A 22,574-nucleotide genomic window follows, 5' to 3' on the forward strand; every position below is an offset into this window, starting at 1 on the left:
AAGAAGCTTACCATCCAGTTGACTGGTCCAAGCGCTGGCAAGGTAAGGTCAAGGCGAAATCCTTCTCCAGATTTCCCCTTCCACCACCACTCCCATACTGTGATTTTAAACTCACACGATTGTCTCTTATGGGATGGGGAATGGTATGGTATAGCCCGATCTCATCAGATCTCAGAAGCTCAGCATAGTTGGTACTTGGATGGGGGACCACCAAGGAAGACTCTGCAGAGGAAGGCACTCTGCCTCTCACTTGCCTCGAAAGTCCCTTACTGCAGCAACATAAGTTGTTTGCAACTTGACGGCACACACATACATATTGTCTCATACATACCATTCAAGATGAACTCTTTCACACATAAGAAATACTCTCCCACATACAATGTTGCAAAGGTATCGTGTCTCACATCCACTGCCATGGTGGCTGCCATGTGGTACTTTCCCGTTGTTTTTATGGCCAAGCCTCAGCTCCTTCCATCATGACAGGCCTTGCTACTCTAACCCATCAGGCTCAACTTCTCCTTTAGTCCTTCTCTACAACAAAGAGGGGCAGCTACTGACCCCTCCACTATATCCCTCCTTCCTCTTTGTTGGAAGTGAAGGACACTGCAGCATCTCTTTGCATCAAACACATCAGTACTTCAGAGGGAGTAAGACGGACAGGTCAGATTCTTCTTTCCTCTTGTCTTTCCGATTACTGTCTCTTTTACCCAGAATGCTATTTTCCTGGAGCGCCCTTCCTTCCTTCTGGCTGTCTCCTCCTCTTCCTGACTTTGTGTTGTCCCTGTCTGTCTGTCTGTCTGTCTGTCTGTCTGTCTGTCTGTCTCTCTCTCTCTCTCTCTCTCTCTCCCTGTTCTAGGAAAGCTTGGGGAGCAGGGGCATAGGGTAGAACTGCGTAACACGTGCCATGATGTCACTATCGGGAAAACCCAGGAGTGATATAGGGTAGCTCTAGGAATTGCTGGAAATTCTATGGTAAGCATAGAGTTTCCAGAGATTCCTGAAGCTACCTGATGTCACCTTCAGGTTTTCTCCGGAAATGACATCATGGTCTATGCAATGCTAATTTTTATAATATACAGGTTGCTAGTAGAAGATCTCCTGCCATATTGGGAGACCTGTCAACTCTCCATGAGAGCAAAATCTGATCTCCATGAGAGCAGAATCACTTTTCACTACAACTTAGATAGATAACTAAGATGCCAGTCTTAATTTTTTTAAAAATTACATTATTTGCAGTCTGCCTTTCTCACTGGGACTCAAGGCAGGTTATCCAGAGTAAGTCAATACAACCAACAGGATAGATCGTCTGATAAACAGTGCTGTAGGATTTGGACTGTAGAAATTTGGAACCAACCAAAAATATAAACAGAACTAAAGCAAAACGTGAGTATTAATATGAAATGTTAAATGATCCAAAAAATTATGAGAGGATCCTACTTACAACTACATCGGACAGTACAAAGTATACATCGTAGTATAGACCACAGTCCTTTACTCTTTACCCAAGTATCTTTCTGAGGCATATTGTTACAGTACAGCCTTATCGTCCATGTAAAAAAGCCCTCTTAAAGCCTTCGACAATACAACCAACCCTCTTAAATAATTCATTTTTGCATAGTTTGTGGAAAGTAAGGTAGGGTTGCCACTCCTCACCTTGAAAAGTGGGGGACAGGGGTCTGTAGCAGGTGCTGGCTATGTTTGGGTCCAATTTGGCCCTGTTGAGACCCCATAGTTAAACTGGAAGTGCGTCATTAGGGCCTCCGGAGCATGTGAGCCATTTTGCTGTGTGTTCCGGTGATCCCCTCCCCCCGCCAACCAGGGGGGTGGGGGTAGAAGGTGGGGCTGGGGAATCCCCAGCCCCCAGAGCGGGGCTGGCAACCCTAAAGCTAGGAAAGTGGGTTCTTTTTTACCTCTGCAGGCAGGGCCTTCCATAAAGAGGAGGCCACCACAGAGAAAGCACACCAAGATTTTCTTTTACAGCAAAGAACACTCACTTCTTTCTTAAAGTAACAGGCCTCGCACAGCCTTTATTCTGAAAGCAGACTCCCCCACCCTGCTAACCCGCATCCAGCTCCTGCTAACTCTCTTAACAGACTGAAATTCTGATGTCATCGGACTGGCTCACGCTCTTCCTTCTGACAGCCCGACGGGATGCAGTGGAGCAGCCAAGATTGTTTATTTAAATGTCTGCCCTTTTCATGCCTAAAAGCAAAGGGGCGTCTAATTATTGTAAAGAAAAGGAGAGCGCAGGTGAGGGGAGCTGAATCCTCTTCCTTTGCCTCTTCATTTTGCAGGGCTTTCCCATGAAGCACCTTTCTTTTCTGCCTAGTTCCCTTCCCGCCCCAGAGACTGGCTTGGAGAAAGGTGCCTGTGCAGAGAAGTTAAGTGAGGGAATGGAGAAAATTCAGCTCCCCTCACCTGCATGCTCCTTCCGTTGCAACATTTAGACTCTCCCCCCACCCCGCCCGCCTGACGTCAGGCTCATAAAGAACAAATGTGAATATCCCTATCACACTCAGTACAGCCCTAACTACCCTCCATCACCAGCCTCCCCTTTGGGAACCAGGACGCCACCCCTCTTGCCATCGGTCACCTGCTCTCACCTGTACAGACAGAGCAATGGTGTTGAGCAGGATGAGCACAAACATGATGTACTCAAAGCCAGTGGAGTTGACCATGTACCAGACTCTGTACTGGTATTTGTTCTTGGGGATGTAGCGCCGTAACGGCTGGGCCTTCAAGGAATATTCCACACACTGCCGCTGCGGAAAGGGAGAGGAAAGTCATTGAGCTAGCAGGGAGTGAGCAAACCCCTCAAGGTGAAGTCTTCCAGATCTTCAAGAAGGAGCCCCTTCGACAACACTCACAGCAGCCCTTCATCCTATATGCCAGGGATCCCCAGTTTGCTGCTTGGAAATTTTAAGAAGGAGTGGTTCGGTGTTACTACAAATTGGCTGCCGTGGGGGCAGGGACAAATTATAGGAGGTTTCATACTAAGCAGTTGTCCTACAACAAAGGCGACGGCTTCTGAATGGGCAACGCACATCCTGCCCTTTTCTGAAGCACCCCTGGCCAGGAGGAAGGGGGAGACGGCCAGCATTATCCCTTTGCTTTGCGGGGAAGGCATGGTTGGGCTTCAGTCTCCAAAGATAGGAGTGGTTTTCCTACCTACGTGGCCACAGGGCCAAAATGTATCAATTTATTTATTTAGATAGCCTTATACCATTTTAACTGCCATTGCTTGTCTCAAAAAGAATCCTGGGAGTTTTAATTTAGTGAGGGTGCAGGGAATTTTCTTAGAGTTCTCCACCTTATCCTGCACTGGGCAGGGGGTTGGACTAGATGGTCTGTATGGCCCCTTCCAACTCCATGATTCTATGATTCTATGACCTCACCCTGCCAAACTACAGCTCCCAGCAGGATCTGAGCCCAGTGCTGTTCTACGGCAGACCAATATGGTTACCCATCTAAAAATATAGCTCCCAGGATTCTCTGGTGGAGAAAAATGATATTGAACCAGTTAAAAATTGCAGTATAGATATGCTTTGTGAGCATGCAATGGGGATGTACATATGGGTACCAGGCTCTTGGACCTTTCATGCAGGGGCAAACCGGCCCTTCCTGGGGAAGTTCTTGGCAGGTCACTGGCAGCCAGGAGCAAGCTGAGCCAAGGTAGCCCCACAATGCTGTCAACGGCACAAGTTCCACTCAGCCAAGACCTGAGCTGTGGGGGTAATGGCCGTGGGTGCCCTGGTGTGGAGCCAAGCCGAGCACGCCTCGCAGCACTGATGGGGCCCCTGGCTCAGCTGGCTCCAGGGTGGTTTTAACGTCCCAGTGTGCTCTTGCCTTCCCTTTCTGCATTTTTGCTTGCTCTGGGCTAGGAAGGGGACGTGAAGGATTTCTCGGTGGGGATGGTTCCTGGTTGTCAGAGGGAAATGGTCATAGATCCAGAGGAGTTAGCTGTGCTCGTCTGTAGTAGCAAAATAGTAAAGAGTCCAGTAGCACCTTTAAGGCTAACCAACTTTATAGTCGCATAAGCTTTTGAGAATCACAGCTCTCTTCGTCAGATGCACAGAGGGTATGAAGAAACTGGCCAGAGATATATAGGTGATGAGGGGAGGGGGGAGATGGTGCAGGGAGTGAGGGTCATATAAATGTAAATAAGTTATAAGAAGTTATGAAAGAGGTGCACAATCCAGGCTGGGTGTGACCCCTCCCCTCCCCGGCAGAATCTGAATAGAATGCCCGAAGGCAGTTACTTTTTGTACTGAGATAACCACTCAATCCAAGTCTGGGAAGTGGGTACCTGGTTCTTATCGAGCTCACAGTTCTTGTATTCCTGTTCTCCCTGTGCTCGGAATGTGATGATAACGAAGCCCACAAAGATATTCATCATGAAGAAGGCAATCACGATGATGTAGACGATGAAGAAGATGGAGATCTCGACCCGGTAGTTGTAGATGGGGCCCTTGTTTTCCTCATTGGCATCAATGGCCTTGTACAGCAGCCTGGCACAGGGTGGGGCAGTAAGAGGAACCAAGAGTTTGGAGGTAAGGAGAGATGCTGAGCCAAAGGGAGTCTTCACAGGCTGCATATGTCTAACTGCCGCATGCTGGAGACTTATGGAAAAGGCATATATGCTGGCAATACACACACACACACACACACACACACACACACACACACACATATACTGGAGAACCTCTCTGATGCATTTGACCAGCCCAGGCAGGTGGGTCACAGCTGGCACCAGAAGTTGACAGGGCCAAGACCCATTCAGGGACCCATCTACAGCATCTTGGCTCTCACTGGACCGGAGATCCAGCCAGCCTAAAGACAGAGCTTGCCGTCTTCACCCTGGCCAGGCATGCACTCATGCAAGTGCACCTCAGAGATCCTAGTCACAAAGCAGGAGGTTCTAGGGAAGCTTTGAGTGCTGTTCATGCGCTGGTCCCCCTCCATCCTTCAGCAGCCATGTTTCCACATGAAAAAGTTGAGACAAATTTGCCCAAACACCCCTGGAAGCTGAAACCAGCCCTGATGGGGATCACTGGTCTAACCCAGCATAAAGTTTCTGTAGCCTGCAAAAGTGTGGCTAAGAACTCAAAAGGTAGAAAGAGGAAGCAGAGGGGTGCACTGATGGGGGCAGATCTTTGACTATCACAGAACACTCTTCCATGTCAGAAAAGGCTGGCTGTGGGTAGCAAAATAAGAGCTATTGCCTTTATAAATAAGATGATGCGCAAAGTACAAGATGAAGGAGAGGGGGCAATAGAAATCCAGGAAGGATTTTTGAAAGCATGTCAGATAGAGAAAACACACACATATACACACACAGAGAGAGTGCACAGTCCCCTCTATAGTGACTCACGATGGCCAGCCCTCAAAAGTGGAGACAGTGAAGAGCGCCATCATGCCCGAGGGCACATTGTCGAAGTTGAAGTCACTGTTGAGCCAGATGCGCTCTCGCACCATTGGGTGAGTCACATCTCCATCCTTGTACACAATGAATGTGCCCCTAGAATTGTGGGGGAGGGTGCAGGGCAGAAAGGAGGAGAGACAGAAGAAATATCTAAGCATCGGATGCAGCTAGGAGTGGTTGAATTCAGGCAGGCAAACCCAAGCTGGATACAGTTCTAAACTGCATAACCTCTTAAAACTCCCAAGCCTTCCTGACCCCTTTCTGGCTCTGTTTCCACTAGCCAAACCCTAATCTCAATCCTTTTCTGACCCTGGGGGCAGCCCCCAGCACAAGTTCTGAACCATTTTGCCTGACATGCAGGACCAGTTAGGCGTCGAAACAACCCAGGTGAACCCTTGAGGAGCAGGCAGTGCCCCTGGGGCCAGCAGTGTGGGGGAAAGCGGCAGGCATGACTTAGACCCAGCACTAACTCCTAGGCCCACACAGCCACCTGCTACTGCAAAGGACTGGCAGCCACCACCAGGGCTGAGCTTGTTCCCACTACGCCTGTCCATACACAGCCCTCATTTCTCTCCCCTTCTCCTCCAGCCCTTTTGTTTCCCAGTGCACTAACACCTGAATAAGAAGATGTTGCACCTGAATAAGAAGATGTTGCACCTCCATCCCAAATTTGATCTAATCTCAGTTTTAGGCCCATGCAGAGATCAATTAACCTAACAGATATTAAAACAACAGTCTGTGATGGCGTCTGGGCTGAAGGTAAGGATAGCAAGATGAGGTGGAGAGATGACGGCAACAACATCTGCAGTGGGCCATGGAATGAGCCAAGCAGAGCACAGCAGCCTGCAAGGAGTAGACCTGGCTTAGGCCGTCAAGGCATTTGGGCATCTTGGGCCACTGCCGTTATGGTGCGCAGAGGCCCAGCTGGTACCTACTTGCAATCCTCCGGAGTATGCTTGGCCTCATCTGTGCAGCTGTAGAATTTGCCCTGGGGGAGAATAAGGAAGAGGAGATCCGGGATCAGGAGTGGCGACCATGAGGCAAGCTGGCATTCCATGGCTGGGAAGCTCCTCCCCCCTCTGATGTTTGGGAAAGGCACATCATAAACAAGCCCTCCCCAAGCAGGGCCCTTCAGCCCTCCCAGGCCCAGGAGCTGTCTTTATCTCAACCAGAAAAATGCCACCTGCATTTATGATTTGATCTGAAAGTGAAATGAGATGTTATTCTTCATGTGAGGCCATGTAAGCACTCGGCCTGGCCTCCGCCATCTTTAATAGCCATTTCAACATGGCTGCTTGTGATATTAAATGGCACCAGGCTTCTGGATTTAAAATGGCAGCTTGTATTGCAGCCAGAGGTCATCCAGCTAACAGTTGCTGAGTCCCGCCCGGGAGACTCAGGCGTGAACGGAATGCCGCATAGGAATGCAGAGAGATTCACAGTGATTAGTTTTGCAGTCTCCCCAGCCCCGAAGGAATCCAGTGCAACAAAGGTCTTGCAGAGTCATCCCCGTTTAGCACATTCCTTTCCCTCCTCCTGTGATGAGATCTCCTGTCCTCAATTGAGGAGCTAATCAAATGACATTCATAAGTATTTACAGTTCATTCCTGGGAAGGTACATTCCCCAACTAAATTCATCAACTTAGCTCCGGTGGACTTCATTAACAAACTACCCCCTTGCACAACGCTAGAACAAATTTTGCATTCTCTTTCACATGCCCCGGCAGCTGTCAATCAAGGTAATCAAACCTTTTGTTGGTCCCAGGAACTAGCCATTGGAGTCTCTGTTCTAACAGCTTGGTGGGCCATCCCACCTCAGGGCACGTCTTACTCTATAAGAGTAGGCCCATTTAAATTGTGCATGCTTCCTGGCTGCTCCCTTAGGGCCGCTTCCCTAAGTCTCTCTCTCTCCATGCACACTTATTGGATCCGAAGTGCTGCCCCCCTGAGGTTTACCCTAAGCCTCTTGCTCTCCTGGTGTTCGAAGCTCTCCCTCCGCAGACTTCCCTGCTCTCCGGATAGGTAGTTATTGCCTTGCAATTCTCCAAATCTATTCCACCTTCACCACTGCTTTTCCTAGGCCTCTTGTGTGTTTGCAGTCTTGTGTATATGCATTTGCCCCTCGAATAAAAATTATCCCCCAATTAAGAGCACCGGCTTCGTGTGTGCATCCTTGGCAAAGGACTCCATAAATTATTGGTGAACAAGATCCCGTGGTTACCGGCCTCTCGCATAGCTGTCTTCCTTGCTTGCTAATTCCCCCACTCTATTTACTCACAAGGAGACCAATTCAGGTAACAGCTGACACTGAAAACAGCCACCTCCCTCATTTGCCCAGCTTCTCCCTCAAAAAGGCTGCGCATGCTGACCCATATTGTAGCCTCATCATATACTTTCCAGTGCCTGTCCTAGGCTTTTTTTTTTAAAAAAAACCCACCACCTTACTGCCCTATCACGTATTTTATTTATTTGGTAAATGTGTTGCTTTCAGCCAAGACTGGTCCCCAAGGAGCTTTAAAATACAAACTCAGGATAATATAAACCCTTAAAATCATACTTATCTATCTATCTATCCTCACACACACACACACACACACATATGGGTGCGTGCACACACACACACACACACACACACACACACACACACGTCACTTTCCCTCAGCAGTGTCAACCTATAAAATAAAATAAAAATCCAAGGGAACAATACCATATATCAAAAAAGTGTGCCTAATACAGCGACAGTCTGTTGTGAAGGCGCAACTCCTTCCACTTAACTGCCTCACCCCTGCCAGTAAGAAGCAGACCTCAAGTTCATTACCAATCCAGCTTTGACCTAAGCGTATGGACATAGTGTTAAGTGCACCCCTCTTCCCTGAGTGATGAGAAGTTCCAGGGGTCATGCTTTATCTGTGTTGGGTCCCCTTGGAGAGAGAGCACCAGAAATCTGTGGCATCGTAACATTTGCTTTATTTACAAATATACAGGTAAAGCACATGTAGAGGCAAATGGGCAAAGGGAGCTTTGACTCTTGAAAGCTCCTGTCCTGAAAATCTAGTTTTAAAGGTATTGTATTTTATATTATTGTATTAATTGGAATCTGCCCTGAGCCTGCTGATGCAGGGAGGGCGGAATACAAATCGAATTAAATAAATAAATAAATAAATAAATAGTTGGTTTTTAAGGTATTGCTGGACATGAATCGTGCACTCCTACAGCACATCATGGCCAATTCCAGACGGCCCTCTGCATCCCGAAACGTCGCACATCGTCGCGCATCATCGCGCGGAAACGCGAAATATCGCGTTTTCTCATGCGAGTTTTGCGCGAGGTCGCAAAAGTTTCTCGCGCGAGTTTTGCGAGGTCGCGCAAAACTCTCGTGAGAAAACGCGATATTTCGCGTTTTCCACGCGACGACGCGCAACATTTCGGGATGCGGAGGGCCGTCTGGAATCGGCCCATGTCTCCAATCCCAGACACAGAGAAATCCTGTGTCTGCATAGTGTCACTGCTCTCTCATCTCTCCTAGCATCACAACACACACACACACCCCTATCTCTTCAGCCGAGAGGGAAGGTCATCTCTTCCCAGGGCTGGATCTAGGGTTGCCGGCACCCAGGGCAACCCAAGTCCAGCTCCCTGCACGCGCGTGCTCCTGGCACTGCATGATGATGTCATTTCTGTGACGAGCCGGCTGCCCCGGAGCACGGTGCGCAGCAGAGCTGGTGGCGGCAGCATGGGCAGCTGAGCAGGGGGGGGAGGCCGCCCGTGCCATTCACCTGCCCCAGCTGAGGGGGTGGCCAGCTTGCCACGTGCTCCCTGTCCTGAGGGGCAGGCGAATGGCATGGGCAGCCTCCCCCCCCCCTCCGCTCAGCTGCCCGTGCTGCCGCCAGTGCGCTCCCGGCAGCTAGCAGCTGCACCCGGGTCCCCTCTTTGGCGGCCCTGGGGGCAGACTACCCCCCTTGCCCCCCCACATCGATCTGGCCCTGTCTCTTCCAAATCTTGATGTGTATTTGGACAGAGCCATCTCTTAACACTTAATACCCACTGGGGAGATATGTACAGTCACTAAGAGCCAAGCTACAAGTGACACCTTACACAGGTTGGACACTTGTCCAACAAGTTTTGATGGGAAATGTAGGCGTTCTGGTTTTACAGCTTGGCTCTCCATTACAGCTGCAAGACCAGGATGCCGACATTTCCCATCAAAACTTGAGGGACGCTGACAAGTGTCCAACCTGTGTCAGGCGTCACTTGTAGCTTGGCTCTAAGGCACATTACCACCGACTTTTGTCCTATGACACATTAGGATAGACTTCTTATTTTTACTTCCTTTACACCCCATCCTTCTCCCCAATGGGGGCCCGAAGTAGCTTACATCCTTCTCCTCTCCTCCATTTGTTTCCTCACAACAACCCTGTGAGGCAGATTAGGCTGAGAGAGTATGACTGGCCCAAGGTCACCCAGCAAACTTCCATGGCTGAGCAGGGCATCGAGCCTAGGTTGCCCTGATCCTAGTCCATCACTCCAGCCACTGCCCCACACTAGCAGAGACTGATCCACACTAACCGGTGCCAACATTGTACATACTTTCTGTGACCCACCCAGATGCAGACATTTTCATTCTTTACCTTGAACAGCTGAACTCCGATGCAAGCAAACATGAACTGCAAGAGGGTGGTGACTATCATGATGTTGCCAATGGTGCGGATGGCTACAAACACACACTGCACCACATGCTGTTGGGAAAGAAGAGGGGAAATGGGGTGTGAGATAGCTAGCAGCCGGGACATTTCCAGCCCTCAGCTGTACTAGGTGGGAGAGAAACAGGGAAGGAACTACTACAGGGCACCATCACAAAATGTTGGGAGGCACCAGCTTAAGTGTCCTCCTGCTTCCAAGTGGGCTCTCCTTGCAGACCTAAAGGAGACGCCTCCCAGGCATAAAGCATTTCCTGCGCCAAGGAGATGGAGGAAAGCTGGCATCGGCTCTTTGCTCCGGGGAAGAAAAGTTGCTTGATTTCTGTTTCCAAGGTTTGCTTCTTGAGCCACCACTGGAAGAGGCTACTGGCCTACGGCCAAGCAGAGGATGCACAGTTGAGATGTGCCTGCTTGGGATGAGCTCAGCATCTTGTTAATCAGCAAGTAGGGACTGGCCCAAAGCTCCCTGTTTTTCTGTACTAATCAAGACCTTTGGATTTTATCCCTAAGACTCCAGAAGCAACTGGGCACCAAGAAATGGGGATCACCGGCCTACATGTTGTCGACAGGAACGGAATAGAGAAAGAGGGAGACCTGCTGTCAGGTCCGTTTTCTAGGGTCCACCTGCCCTGGGACTAAGTCCCTCACCTTGAGCCCCTTCGCCCGGTTGATGGCTCGGAGTGGACGGAGCACGCGTAGCACTCGCAAGATCTTCACCACAGAGATGGCACTGGAGCTGAGGATGGAAAAAGGAAAGGACAGAGCTGTGGAGCTTTCTGTAAAAGGTTGTTAATTTCAGTTTTGATGCATGTCTCGCATATCCCACCAGCACCCTTTCCCCTCTGGAACGGGCTAAGGTGGTCCATTCCTCCTCCTTTTTCTCCTGAGACTATCCTAGGGACTTTTGCCCACTCCCCACTCTGACTTACTGGATGCCGAAAGAGATGAGCGACACACTGACCACAAGCAGATCCAGAAGATTGAACCAGTTCCGGCAAAACGAGCCCTTGTGCAGGAAGGCGCCGTAAGCTGTCATCTGAGGACAAAGACACGCTAAGCACCCCAGTCTATACACGGAGCTCCGCTTGGAAAGTGGGCAAATTGTAGAATGGGTTATGCAGGTTGGTCTTATTGGTGAGATTTACACAAGTTGTGAAATCAAACTTTTCTCAGTGCAAAATTTTAATTATTTTTTAAAAACACAAAATACACTTAGCCTTGCCATGCCTACACCCAGGGGTGAGGTGACTTCAGTCTTGTATAATCTACTTTGTGTGTCTGTGTGTGTGTACGTGCACACGTGCCTCTCCATGGTCTGCTGATGTAGTAAGAAAAGTAAGTAAGAATGTGGATCTCTTAACAGTTAAGGGTGGGTATTAAGTGACCTTAAGCGACAAGAGCAAATTTTCAAGAATGTAGAAACATCAAAAAGTGTCTTGCCAGATCAGTTCCAGCTCTACCTAGTCCAGCATTCTTTGCAGGAATCACAAAAACCATCAGGTGCTAAGCGGTCTAGCAAAAACTGATCAGACCGATTTGCCAATCTATCTTGTGACCTTTCTAAATTAGGTTCTGTGCTAGGTTATCACTACCTAACACTAGCACTAAAACTACACCTAATAGAAACATACATTTAGAAATGTGGAAGCCCTGCCCCCTTCTCCCCCCACCCTCCATCAACCCACATAGAGATTATTACTTGGAGATCAGTCTGCAGTTGCTAATCCCCTTCCGCCTGGTTTGGCAATCACAGGGTTGTGAGGGTGTGAGCTCCTGTGGCCAGGGCTTTTTTTCAGCTGGAACGCGGGGGAACGGAGTTCCGGAACCTCTTGAAAATGGTCACATGGCTGGTGCCCTCTCCAAGGGCAACCCACTGAGTTCCACCACCTCTTTTCCCAGAAAAAAAGCCCTGCCTGTGGCCAACTTGCAGGCTTGGCCTCTGGGATATATACTCCATTTTTCTAAATGATGCCCCCCCTTCCCTTGATCCTCATCTTCTCTCCACTTTAAATCTGGTACCTTGAGCAGGATCTCAACAGTGAAGATAGCAGTGAAGGCATAGTCGAAGTAGCCCAGAATCTAAGTAAGGTGAGAAAAGGAAGAAGAGAGCAAAAGAAAAGTGAAGGAAAGAAAGTGGAAGAGAGGAGAACAGAGGAGCGAGTGCTGATGCTTCTCTCGCTTCCATTCCCTTTCTATTTCACTCCCATTACATTCCCACATAACATGGCTTACATTATTGCGGAAAGAGTGTGCCCGGATAGGGTCCTCAGCTGCCAGGGAGATGCTACTGAGAATGATGAAGACGAGGATGAGGTTGGTGAAGATGTGGTGATGAATCAGCCTGTGGCACCAAACCCGAAGCCTGGCGGGGAAAGAGCAGGCAACTGCTTGGTTAAGTTCTAGGCTGCCAAGTCTTCTGAGACTAGGAGAAGAGCTGGGCAACTACCGAGTGGTGTCTAGCGGATCATCCCGGTGAAGGTCAGGGGAGAGTCCACTGCTGAGCACAGGCAAGCACCTGGTGGGTCAGAGGAAAAGCCGGGCTCTGCCGGTTTGCTCACCATACCCGTGGTCTTGGGGACAGAACTGACAGCAAAAATCAAACAGAAAATAGACAGAGTGAACTATACATGAACTTCTTACATGAGGATGCTCAAGTGAGTCGCAATGTTAGCCGGGACGCGTAGTTTAAAAAGACAGAACAGAAGGCTCTGTCAATGTCTCCTCTATACAGGAGGGTAGTATAAAAAGACAACCTGGCAGAGATGCTCCTCAGAGGGTTTGTTAATTAAATGAAATTAACAAACCCTTTGAGGAGCAATCAGCTCTGGCTTTTCAAACTACCCTCCTGTGGAGAGAGGAAATTGACAGAGCCTTTGGCTTTTAAACTATGCCTCCCAGCTAACATTGCATCTCCCATCACTTGAGCGTCCTCATGCAAGAAGTATCATGTAGAGAGACTCTGAGATTTTACTTCCATGCTAACTACTTAGAGCTAAACTACACAAGGCAAATTACATAAGGACACTCATGTGAAGGGAGACGCAATGTTAGCCAGGAAGCGGCACCCTCCTCAGAGGGTTTGTTAATTTCCTCTTTGCCTCCACAAAGGCTCTGTCAATTATTAACAACCCCTCTGAGGAACTATCTTTGCCAGCTCTGTAAAGAGGTGAAATTAACAAACCCTCTGAGGAGCGATCTTTGCCAGCTCTGTAGAGAGAGGTGACATCTAAACTATGCTTCCCAGCTAACATTGTGTCTCCCTTCACTTGAGCGTCCTCGTGTAATTCATCTCGTGTAGTTTAGCTCTGAGTCTGGGCTGCACATCATTCATTTACTCACTCAAATTTTACAGAGACTCTAAGGCTGCTTTCACACGGGGACATGAAGACACATCCCACAAAATCAAAGGCACATAATTGTAAGGGTTTTCTGTCAAAAATCTATAAAATTTTACTTGTAAATTTAAAAACTAAACCCTTTCCCTATCAGACAGCTTGGGAAACAAACTGTAATACTAATTTTTTGGATTCTCAATGGTCCAAAATTTGGAACTCATCAATTTTTAAATCTAGGTCAATCACTATCAGAACTCAGTCTGTTAAGCTTCATGAATGAGACATAATTTTGGTGGTAATTAATGTCCTCTCTCCCTATACAAATGGGAACTAAGGACCAAACTACACAATGTGCCCAATGTAAGTCAGATCATGGGTGCCCAACCGGAGTCTCAGGCAGATATACATTGGGGAACTCAACTTTAAATGTGTTTGTTCCCATGGCACTGTGAGGGAGAGGGGGAAGGAGTTTCCAATCTCCCTCCCACCCTGCTTTTGCCATTGGAAAGTGGGGCGGGGGCTTTTTGCCCCTTTTCTCTGGCTCACATGTCAGGTATATCAAATAGTAATGCCCTAAATGGATTATTTAACAACACCCGCACCATCCAAGTGAATGGAACTAGCTGATTTCAATTGGGCAAAGTTAGGAAACTGGTAAAGTCAGTTTGTCATCTTATTCTGAGCCACAGTAGTCAGGGAATAAAGCTTGCAACACATAAAACAAATCTACACAACCCTGTTCTGGGTCTCACTCTATATAACCCCTCCATATTTATGCCCAGGCTCTGAGTCACCCCTGCCCAGAGCAGGGGGAAGAAAAACCCCTTTCCCCTTGTTTATTCCCTTCCATACTAACGGGTTCGTCTTGCTGAGACAGAAAAAAGAGCTTCCTTCAGGAATTGGCAGTACTTTCTCCTTGGGAATATCCTCCAGTTTGTCCAGGCGAGATTCTGCCAAGCTCTCCTGATCTCCTTCATCGTCCTCCTCGTCTTCACCTATAAGGATACAGATGGTTTATTTTTTATTTATTTAAGTTATTTATAGTTTGCCTTTCTTACTGAAACTCAAGGCAGATTAGTTACACACTGTGAGGTGGTACAGTCAATTTCAAGGGCATTTCAACAAACAATGTAACAGGGTCTATAAATGCAAATTTGCAAATATTTAAAGCCAGCAGAAATTTAATACAGAGTTGAAGCAAAGCTGAAACAGAGCATAAATAATTCTAAGACATTCAGCAATATTAAACAACACAGAACTACTCGGTAGGATCGAACCCAAAGCAACACACAGTGCACAGTAGCACATTATGTAGAGTCTGAGGTCCTTATCCCTCTACCGATGCATTCCTCTGAGACCACTTCCTACCAGTACAGCCCTCTTTGACGCCTGACACAAGTTGGACACTTGTCAGCTTCCCTCAAGTTTTGATGGGAAATGTAGGCATCCTGGTCTTGCAGCTGTAATGGAGAGCCAAGCTGTAAAACAAGGATGCCTACATTTCCCATCCAAACTTGAGGGAAGCTGACAAGTGTCCAACCTGCATAAGGCGTCACTTGTAGCTTGGCTATCAGTAAAAAAGCCAGGATTCCAGGGGATTATTCCTCTGATACCAGATACCCAAAGTGAAGGGATGCCTGTCTTTACTATGGCAGCGCTGTCCCTTTGCATTGTGCTTGAGTGAGGAGCGACAAGAAGACTGACTCCTGTCCCAAGGAGCTTTCAGTCTAAAATTCAGCACAGAGGGAGGCTACAGAAGGAAAGGAGGAAGGCAGCAAGGAGGATAAATAGGAAGAATAAACATTCATTTCAGTTACACAGAGTTTCGGTATGGGATGAAAAGTAAGGGGTTTGGGAAAGGCAGGTTTTGAGCCAGGATTTTAAGGCATCGAACAGGGAGACATGAGATGGGAGTGGTTTGACGGACGATTGAGTGGATAAGGATGATGGAGGTGGAGGAGGGAAGAAGAGGATTGTATCAGGATCTGAGAGCGGAAAGATAACAGGGAATATCGCCTGGGGGGCTTTGAAGGCCAGGGCCAGGAAAGCCGTGCAGAACAGCCTTTCTGTGCTTCTGGCCTAGTGCTGAACCACAAAGCCAGAAGTGTACAGTAACCCCTGGGGCTCATTGAGGGAAGCTCGTATGAAGAGCATGGCCTGTAATCCACAAGAGCAAAGGATCCCATGGACTCTATTCACCAGGGACAGCCCCTCTGTTTTCTCATACCCTTGCCTAATAAAGGATTAGAGCCTGCAGTAAATTACCAACAGGGTACACACAACCACCTGCAGGCTTAGCAGAGCAGAACTTCCTTACTGTGACTCACTGAGCCCCACTGAAATTTTGTTCTGGGAGGCGGAGGGGTCTGCAGACCCTCAGGAATGGCACAGATGGCAAAAGGGTGGTCTGCAGAGGGAGAGGAGAATCGATGGAAATGGCTGCCTTCTCTTCCACAGGGGGATGTGCCGTTCTGCTGGAGGAACTGCACGGTTGGCTCTATCCCAGTCTAGGGAGCCCTTTTTAAAATGATGTTACTGTGTACTCACTATCAAGTTGCCATTCTTTAGGGTTAAGCTTCCTTTTGTGAAAAGTCTGAGTATTGGGGGAGACACACACTCACACGTTAAACAGACCACAATCCCAATCAGGCAGCAACCCTAGATGTGAGAATAGGGCTCGTGGGTGTTCCCCCCCCCCCTCCATATAGGCAGCTGGACCCCCCTGCGTTTTTGGGAGTTCCCACAGGATGCCATATGCTCTTTCCCAGCGTGACTTGTGGATCTCCTGGAGCTTTCTTTCTTGAGCCTTCCTCATCCACCTCCATTCCGCTTGCTTCTCCTTCCACAGCAGGGGGTGCCTTTTCCCAGCCCTGTGTGGAAGCAGCCATGAAACACGAGAACGCTCCTGTTTTCATCTGTAAAATGGCTGGCAGGTATAAACAAGATTTCTAAGCTGTGAGGACAGACAAACTGAAGTATCATGCCTGTCTGGACACAGAGGAATGAAAGTGCAGGAACAACCCCCCAAAGCAGAGCTTTCAAGTGGCACCTGAAGATTGCTATGACTTTAGATAGGGCTATTCGGCTTCTGAAATAGCTGGAACGAGGGCCAAAGTAGACTTGACAATATTCTTGTGGATGCTATGAGTATGCCACTGCCATGATAAACTTATTTTGAAATGCCATGAGGGCCCAATCCTGATCAGGCCCTAGGGATGCTAGGCCTCCTGCTATAGCAAGAGACCTCTTGGCATCCTAGCTCTTTGCCTCAGGTGTCCGCAGGAGTAAATGGTGTGGGGGTAAATGGAGCACATGCCGGTGTTGTGTTGGTGTACCGACATCACTCCCAGTAAAAACTGAAAGTGGCATAGTGGACACCCACATTTACAAAAACTCTACGGTAAAACTATCCAGTTCTTCTAAAAAACTAAAGTATCCAAAGGTATCACTTCCGGTTTTTATCAGGAGTGACGTCAGCATGCCAGTGGCTGATTTCCCACTCATGTTTTAAATCGCCATTACTGAGCAGTCGCGGCGATCGCAGTGGCATCGGCTTTGCGCTAGCATGTTTTACACTTTTAACAACAAGTTCAATTTGCTGTCCTGCATTTGATTTTATACTTGGAATTAGGCACCAGTTTAGTAGCGGGTTTTATGGACTCTGAAATCCACATCACGGTTTGATTTTTTTTCTTTGTTATGTCAAGACTTATTTTGAATAAGAAACCCTGTGCCTCCTGGTGCACATTATTGACACATTTTTTGCAGCCATTACAGTTAGAAAAGTAGCCCTATGAAACAAGGGGAAAGGGGGGGGGTTAAGCTCATGATACACAGTTACGACCTTGGTTATTAAAAATAAATGGGAAAGCACTCGGGGTGCTCTGAAAGGTTTGGATCCATTAGATCCACTCTTAGAAATCACCTAAAGGGAAAGGGGTAGGTCAGATCAGAAAAGCAAAATGTTTCAAAAGTTAGGAGGACATTTAAAGGGGGGGGCACACATCCCTTCCTCTGCACATCGCTGCTTCATTGGAAGCAGCGCTGAAATGTTACTGCTCATTATGAATAAAAATATAAAGGAGGAGGTAAAGCGGTAGTGACACAGAGGAGGGACGATGTAAGTAGACAGACATGACATAACAAATTCATTGCAAGAGAAAATGGAGACGGGGTGATAGATCCATCGCTTAAATGGATCTGTCCATGTGAAAAAAAGAGAGAACGTTTACTCTGCAGAGATTCTGAGGAGGGATGCCAACAAAGCTGAAATAGTGAGGGGATAGTAGATATTTTAAAAATTGTGGTGCACAGGGAACAAAATAACGCTGAAACGTTACTGCCCCTTTAAAATCCCCCCCCCCCAAAGAAGAGAGTGATCCGGGTGGGTGCTGTTAAATCAGCTGCGACCAATCAATTACCAAGAAGAAGGGAAAGGTGGGGGGAACAAAAGTGTACACACTGACATGAATTGGACTAACCTCGACTCTACAGCTGATTCAAATAAAAATCGGGGCATGTCCACAGCGAGAAGAATCGGGGATGCCCCGAGCAAAGTCCAGTGCAGCGACACATGACTACCTCATGAGTGTAAAACACAGACAAACATGGGAAGCGAAACAGGTAGTGAAAACGGGGCAAAGACTGGATGTGAAATGGGCCAGTGTGTGCCAGGCCTCTCCCAGAGGTTGCCAGCTACAGGCTGGGAAGCCTATCGGACCCACAATGCAGCGGTCCCCCCTCCCATGCCTTTTCAAGTGACAGAACAGCTGCAGGGGGCAGCCATTTTGGCACCTGGTAAGGCAGGAAGGGGAAACAACAGCACCGCAGGCCACCATGCTGCAGGCCCAATCAGAATCGGTCCCTCGCGGCTTTTTAAAATAACTTTCGAATGGCAGCCACGTTATCGTGGCGGACCCAAGGATGCCATCACATCTAGCTTGGCCAACAGTTTGGATGTTTGAAAAAGGGTGGGGGGAGAAAAAAAAAGATGCCTCCGATTCTAAGCTGAAGATTTCTCTGCATCCTGTGTAGAATGCCAGGCAGGTCTCAATAGACGTCTACAGAGAATGCAGAGAAGAGGCCTCGTGGTAAGGGCCTGAAGGAACTCCCCCACCCCCACCCCTTTTAACATCTAGCTTGATAAAGGTATTTGAAAGCTTGCCCACTATTTTGTATTATTTTGGTTGGTCCTGATGAAAGCTACTACATACATTTTGCTTTTGGAGAAGAGAGGCATTTGTAATGCAAATGAGCATTTTGGCCAACGCAAGTTTTACATTCCCATTACAAACTGGACAGAAGGTAGGAGTTACTTTAAGCCTTGAGACTCCACTGCCACACTAGGCCTTGTGCCCTATTCCCTATGATCTTCATCACTCTCACAGTCCCCCATCCCAAATAAAATCCGCTAATCCTGTATATAAATGAAATCCAAGTATCTCTGGTTTCTAAAGGAAGCATTCTTACAGTGAGAGGAAAGGTCTAGCATCCCATAAAATTGCTTCCCAACGGATTGCTTTGAACCTTTGTTGAAGAGTTTTAGCGAGTGATAGAGGGTGGGAGAATGGGTATTGGGTGCGTATCATTAAAACATTTCTGTTGCATAAGGGGGGCATACTCATGCATTTTCCATTTGGAAAGCTTTTGAAGACAACACCCAAAAAAACTATTACACTGAAATAAATTAGAACCATCTTCTTTTTAAAAAGATCCCTTCCTCACCTTCTTCTGCACTGCCTTCCTCCTCTTCTTCCTCGCCGCAATCCACCTGAGGAGAAAGAAGATTTGGGGTACCGCCAATGGATAGACTCCGAGAGAGAGAGCCCACTCGTCTCCAGAGCTTTCTGACCATTGTGCTTCCACCTGCTACGTAGGGGTGCTCAGCTCAGGAACCCAGCAGAGAACAGCACCGCTACGTGGACCTGCAAGGTTGTCCCACATGCAGGGGCTATTGAGGAGGCGCCTTGCCAACTCTGGGCTGGGAAATTCCTGGAGATTTGGGGGGTGGAGCCTGAGGGGGTGTTCCCTATGAGGTAGTCTCCTAGGCTTGCCAACTCGCAGGTGGGGCCTGGAATTCTCCCAGAAGTACAACTGATCTCCAGACTACAAAGATCAGATCCCCTGGAAATAATGGCTGCTTTGGAGAGTGAGCACTACGGCATCCCCTCCCCACTGAGATAAGAATCACAGAACAGTTGGAAGGGGCCACCCAGACCTTCTAGTCCAGCCCCCTGCCCAATGCAGGATGAGCCTTAAAGCATCCCTGACAAGTGTTCATTCAGCCTCTTCTTGAAAACTGCCAGTGAGGGGGAGCTCACCACCTCCCTAGGCAGCTGATTCCACCTTTGAACTACTCTGACCATGAAAACGTTTTTCCTAATATCCAGCCGGTACCTTTCTGCATGTAATTAAAGCCCGTTGTTTCGGGTCCTCCCCTCTGCTGCCGTTCCAGTTGGGGCTGTCTGCACACATGCACGTACCTGCCATTTGAATATTGTGCCTCAGTGGCTTGGGCCAGCCCTGTCCACATGTCTGAAACACTGCACGACCCTTAGCTCTGCTCCCTGCCTAAGGCAGCTTATCCACCACATCCATACCATTCAAGGAGACAGATTAAACTCGATTAGAGAAGAAAGCAGGAGCAGAAAACGTACCCTATGCCACTGTTGCCTGCTCAGATTCAAGGAAAAATTCGATTTGACCCGGGTGGGGGGGGGGGTGCTAGAATGCCTCTAGTATACTAAATACAGTAACCATAGACGGATGAAGCAAAAAAAATTTCTCTGCTCATTTGGACAAGTTCACATCTACTTTCATGCAAGATAAATAGATACATGCAGTGTTTCTGTCATGTTGTGGCACCTTACAGCAAACAAACTATAAGACCAGATAAGAAACTCTGACTTGTAAGCCTTAAGAGCAATGCATCATGCTTTGAAGATCTGGATGCAGGCCTGTTTGGAGCCCTAAGAGTTTTCAGGATAGCCAGACCACTGCATTTCCACCTTTCGGGCACACTTGACGCATTCATGGCTTTAGACATGCCCTGTAGAGAATGAACATGGTGAAATGCGCTGTGTGTGTATGCACATATGCTCATGTGTGTGCGTACAGGTTGTTTGTCTTCTACTGTTTTTTGCCTTGAAGTTACAGGCTAGTTAGTACAGAGACTAACTGGCAGAAGAGGATGCTGCCAGAGCCTCGCTACACTTTCCTGACATCCTCCTTGGTCCATCCCAGGTTTCCTCCTAAGCCCCTTCTCCTCATATGCTGCAGTCCTGCTCCCCACATGTCTGGGAACTGAGTTCCAAGCACGGAACTTAAAGTCCTGAAAATTCCATGCTTGGAACCCATGTGACTTTTCCTGACCGGAGCTTCTATGTGGGGTTAAAACATTTACTAGATGCATTTGTGCTTTATTGCTCTCAGAAGTCTTTAGATCTTAACTATCAAAAGACTAAAGTTATGATATTTTGTAAAGGTGTCCAACCTCGTCACTTCCCACGGAACATGGATGGCCACTTAACTGAGCAGGTCAATGCATTTCGGTACCTGGGTGTTCTTTTTTCTTATAGCATGTCATGGACAAGCCATATGACTGATGTCATGAAGTTGGCATCCATACACTCAGCAGCCCTCCTGAGATTTTTCCAGACATCAGGAGGCAAATACCTGCCAGCTGCCATCCAGGCATTTAAAGCCAAGGTAGTTCCATTATTATTATTTGGGGTACCTTTAGAAATCGCCAAAGTAAACGAGAAATATGATTCCTGTTTAATTTCCTTTCTACGCTCCATGTCTAGCTTACCTGATCTTCTATTTGTCCACTTGGAGATGCTTACGTATGCTGATCAGCTACAGATAAGTTTCCCCAAGAAGGTAAATTGCACCCTCCTGTGGCCGCTTAGGTCAAGAAAATAGCACAGGAGGACGGGAGACACAAGTCCCCTCTCCTCATGTGCTGCAGTCTCAATCCAAATTTGACCCCCAAGCACCTGGAAACAAAGTTCCACTCATAACTCCCAGTATATATCTGATAGGTAGGACCTGAGGCAGATCCAAAGAGGGTGCAAAGAAAATGTTATATGTAACGCAAGTAAACTTATGTCTGGGCTATGAGGCTTAGGGCTCAACTACAGAGTTCATTTTAAAGGGTTTTGTTTTGGCAACTTTAACTACCAGGATTGCTTCAACGAGGAGGAGGACAAGGGAAAGAGAGAGAGAAAATTGTTAAAAATAATCATGGAAGAAACTATACAGTGCAGCTGAGCCCTAAGATATCTTTTCTTTAAAAATTCCCTATGCACAGAAAACTATGGTAGAGTCCAGACAGGGCCGGCGCATCCATGGAGGTGGTGCCAGCAGCCACCTCAAGTGCTGACCGGGAGTGGGGGCACATGCAGTGGAGCTGGCAGCGGCAGCACTGGCGGCTGAGCGGGAGGGCTGGGAAGCCGCCTACGTGCCGCCCCAGCCACCTGCCATGCCTGGCCCGCAGCTGAGCTGCTGCAGCCTCCCAGCTGTCCCGTGCTGCCTCCACCAGCAGCACATGCTCCCGGCCGGGCATAGCAGCTGCGGGCCAGGCATGGCAGGCAGCCGGGGCAGCGCGCGGAGCAACTGAGTGGGAGGGCTGGGAGGACGCATGCGCGTCACCCTGGCTGCCTGCCGCGCCTGGCCCGCAACTGCTGTACCCAGCCATGAGCACGTGCTGGCTGTGCTGTTTGTTCAGCCACAGCACACAAAGGGTGTTCTAAATGGATGTCCCCACAAACATGGAACTCCCATCCCTTGGAATTTCAATCAAATCAAACTGCAACTTGTTTTTTGCTCTAATGCGGGGATCTGGTTCTCACCTTCACACTTTTCTCGTCTTTTTCACTGCTTTCCTCCCCTTCTGTTGGGGTCCCTCTGTATTGCCACCAGGGAGAAGACAGAAGATGGTGTTAGAAGATGAAGAAGAAAACACAAGACTCAGACTTACACTTGAGATCTGGAACCCTTATGTTTTCCCCAGGAGGAGCAGAAGCAGCTAAAGGGGGTGGTTTTTTTCCAAGGAGAAACCAGAAGGGATGGAAAGGGCCAAAGTCTTTCTCCCCCACCCCTTCTCTTCATCATTAAGGC

The 22,574-nt window shown here is 48.2% G+C and overlaps 1 protein-coding gene across 1 annotated transcript in view; it reads right to left on the reverse strand.

The window, feature by feature from the left end:
* Positions 1–22,574, reverse strand: part of CACNA1F (calcium voltage-gated channel subunit alpha1 F) — a 78,752-nt gene that overhangs the window by 24,199 nt on the left and 31,979 nt on the right. The window contains exons 18-29 of the mRNA XM_055003278.1: positions 22,307–22,361; positions 19,179–19,224; positions 14,311–14,449; positions 12,352–12,481; positions 12,139–12,198; positions 11,049–11,155; positions 10,768–10,855; positions 10,051–10,158; positions 6,358–6,410; positions 5,372–5,518; positions 4,307–4,508; positions 2,604–2,762 (exon numbers count right to left, since the gene is read on the reverse strand). Of these exons, the coding sequence (XP_054859253.1) occupies positions 2,604–2,762; positions 4,307–4,508; positions 5,372–5,518; positions 6,358–6,410; positions 10,051–10,158; positions 10,768–10,855; positions 11,049–11,155; positions 12,139–12,198; positions 12,352–12,481; positions 14,311–14,449; positions 19,179–19,224; positions 22,307–22,361 (1,294 nt within the window). The remainder of the gene's footprint in view (positions 1–2,603; positions 2,763–4,306; positions 4,509–5,371; positions 5,519–6,357; positions 6,411–10,050; positions 10,159–10,767; positions 10,856–11,048; positions 11,156–12,138; positions 12,199–12,351; positions 12,482–14,310; positions 14,450–19,178; positions 19,225–22,306; positions 22,362–22,574) is intronic.

Source organism: Eublepharis macularius, chromosome 19 (assembly GCF_028583425.1).
Source record: "Eublepharis macularius isolate TG4126 chromosome 19, MPM_Emac_v1.0, whole genome shotgun sequence".
In the NCBI taxonomy this organism is placed as follows: Eukaryota; Metazoa; Chordata; class Lepidosauria; order Squamata; family Eublepharidae; genus Eublepharis; species Eublepharis macularius.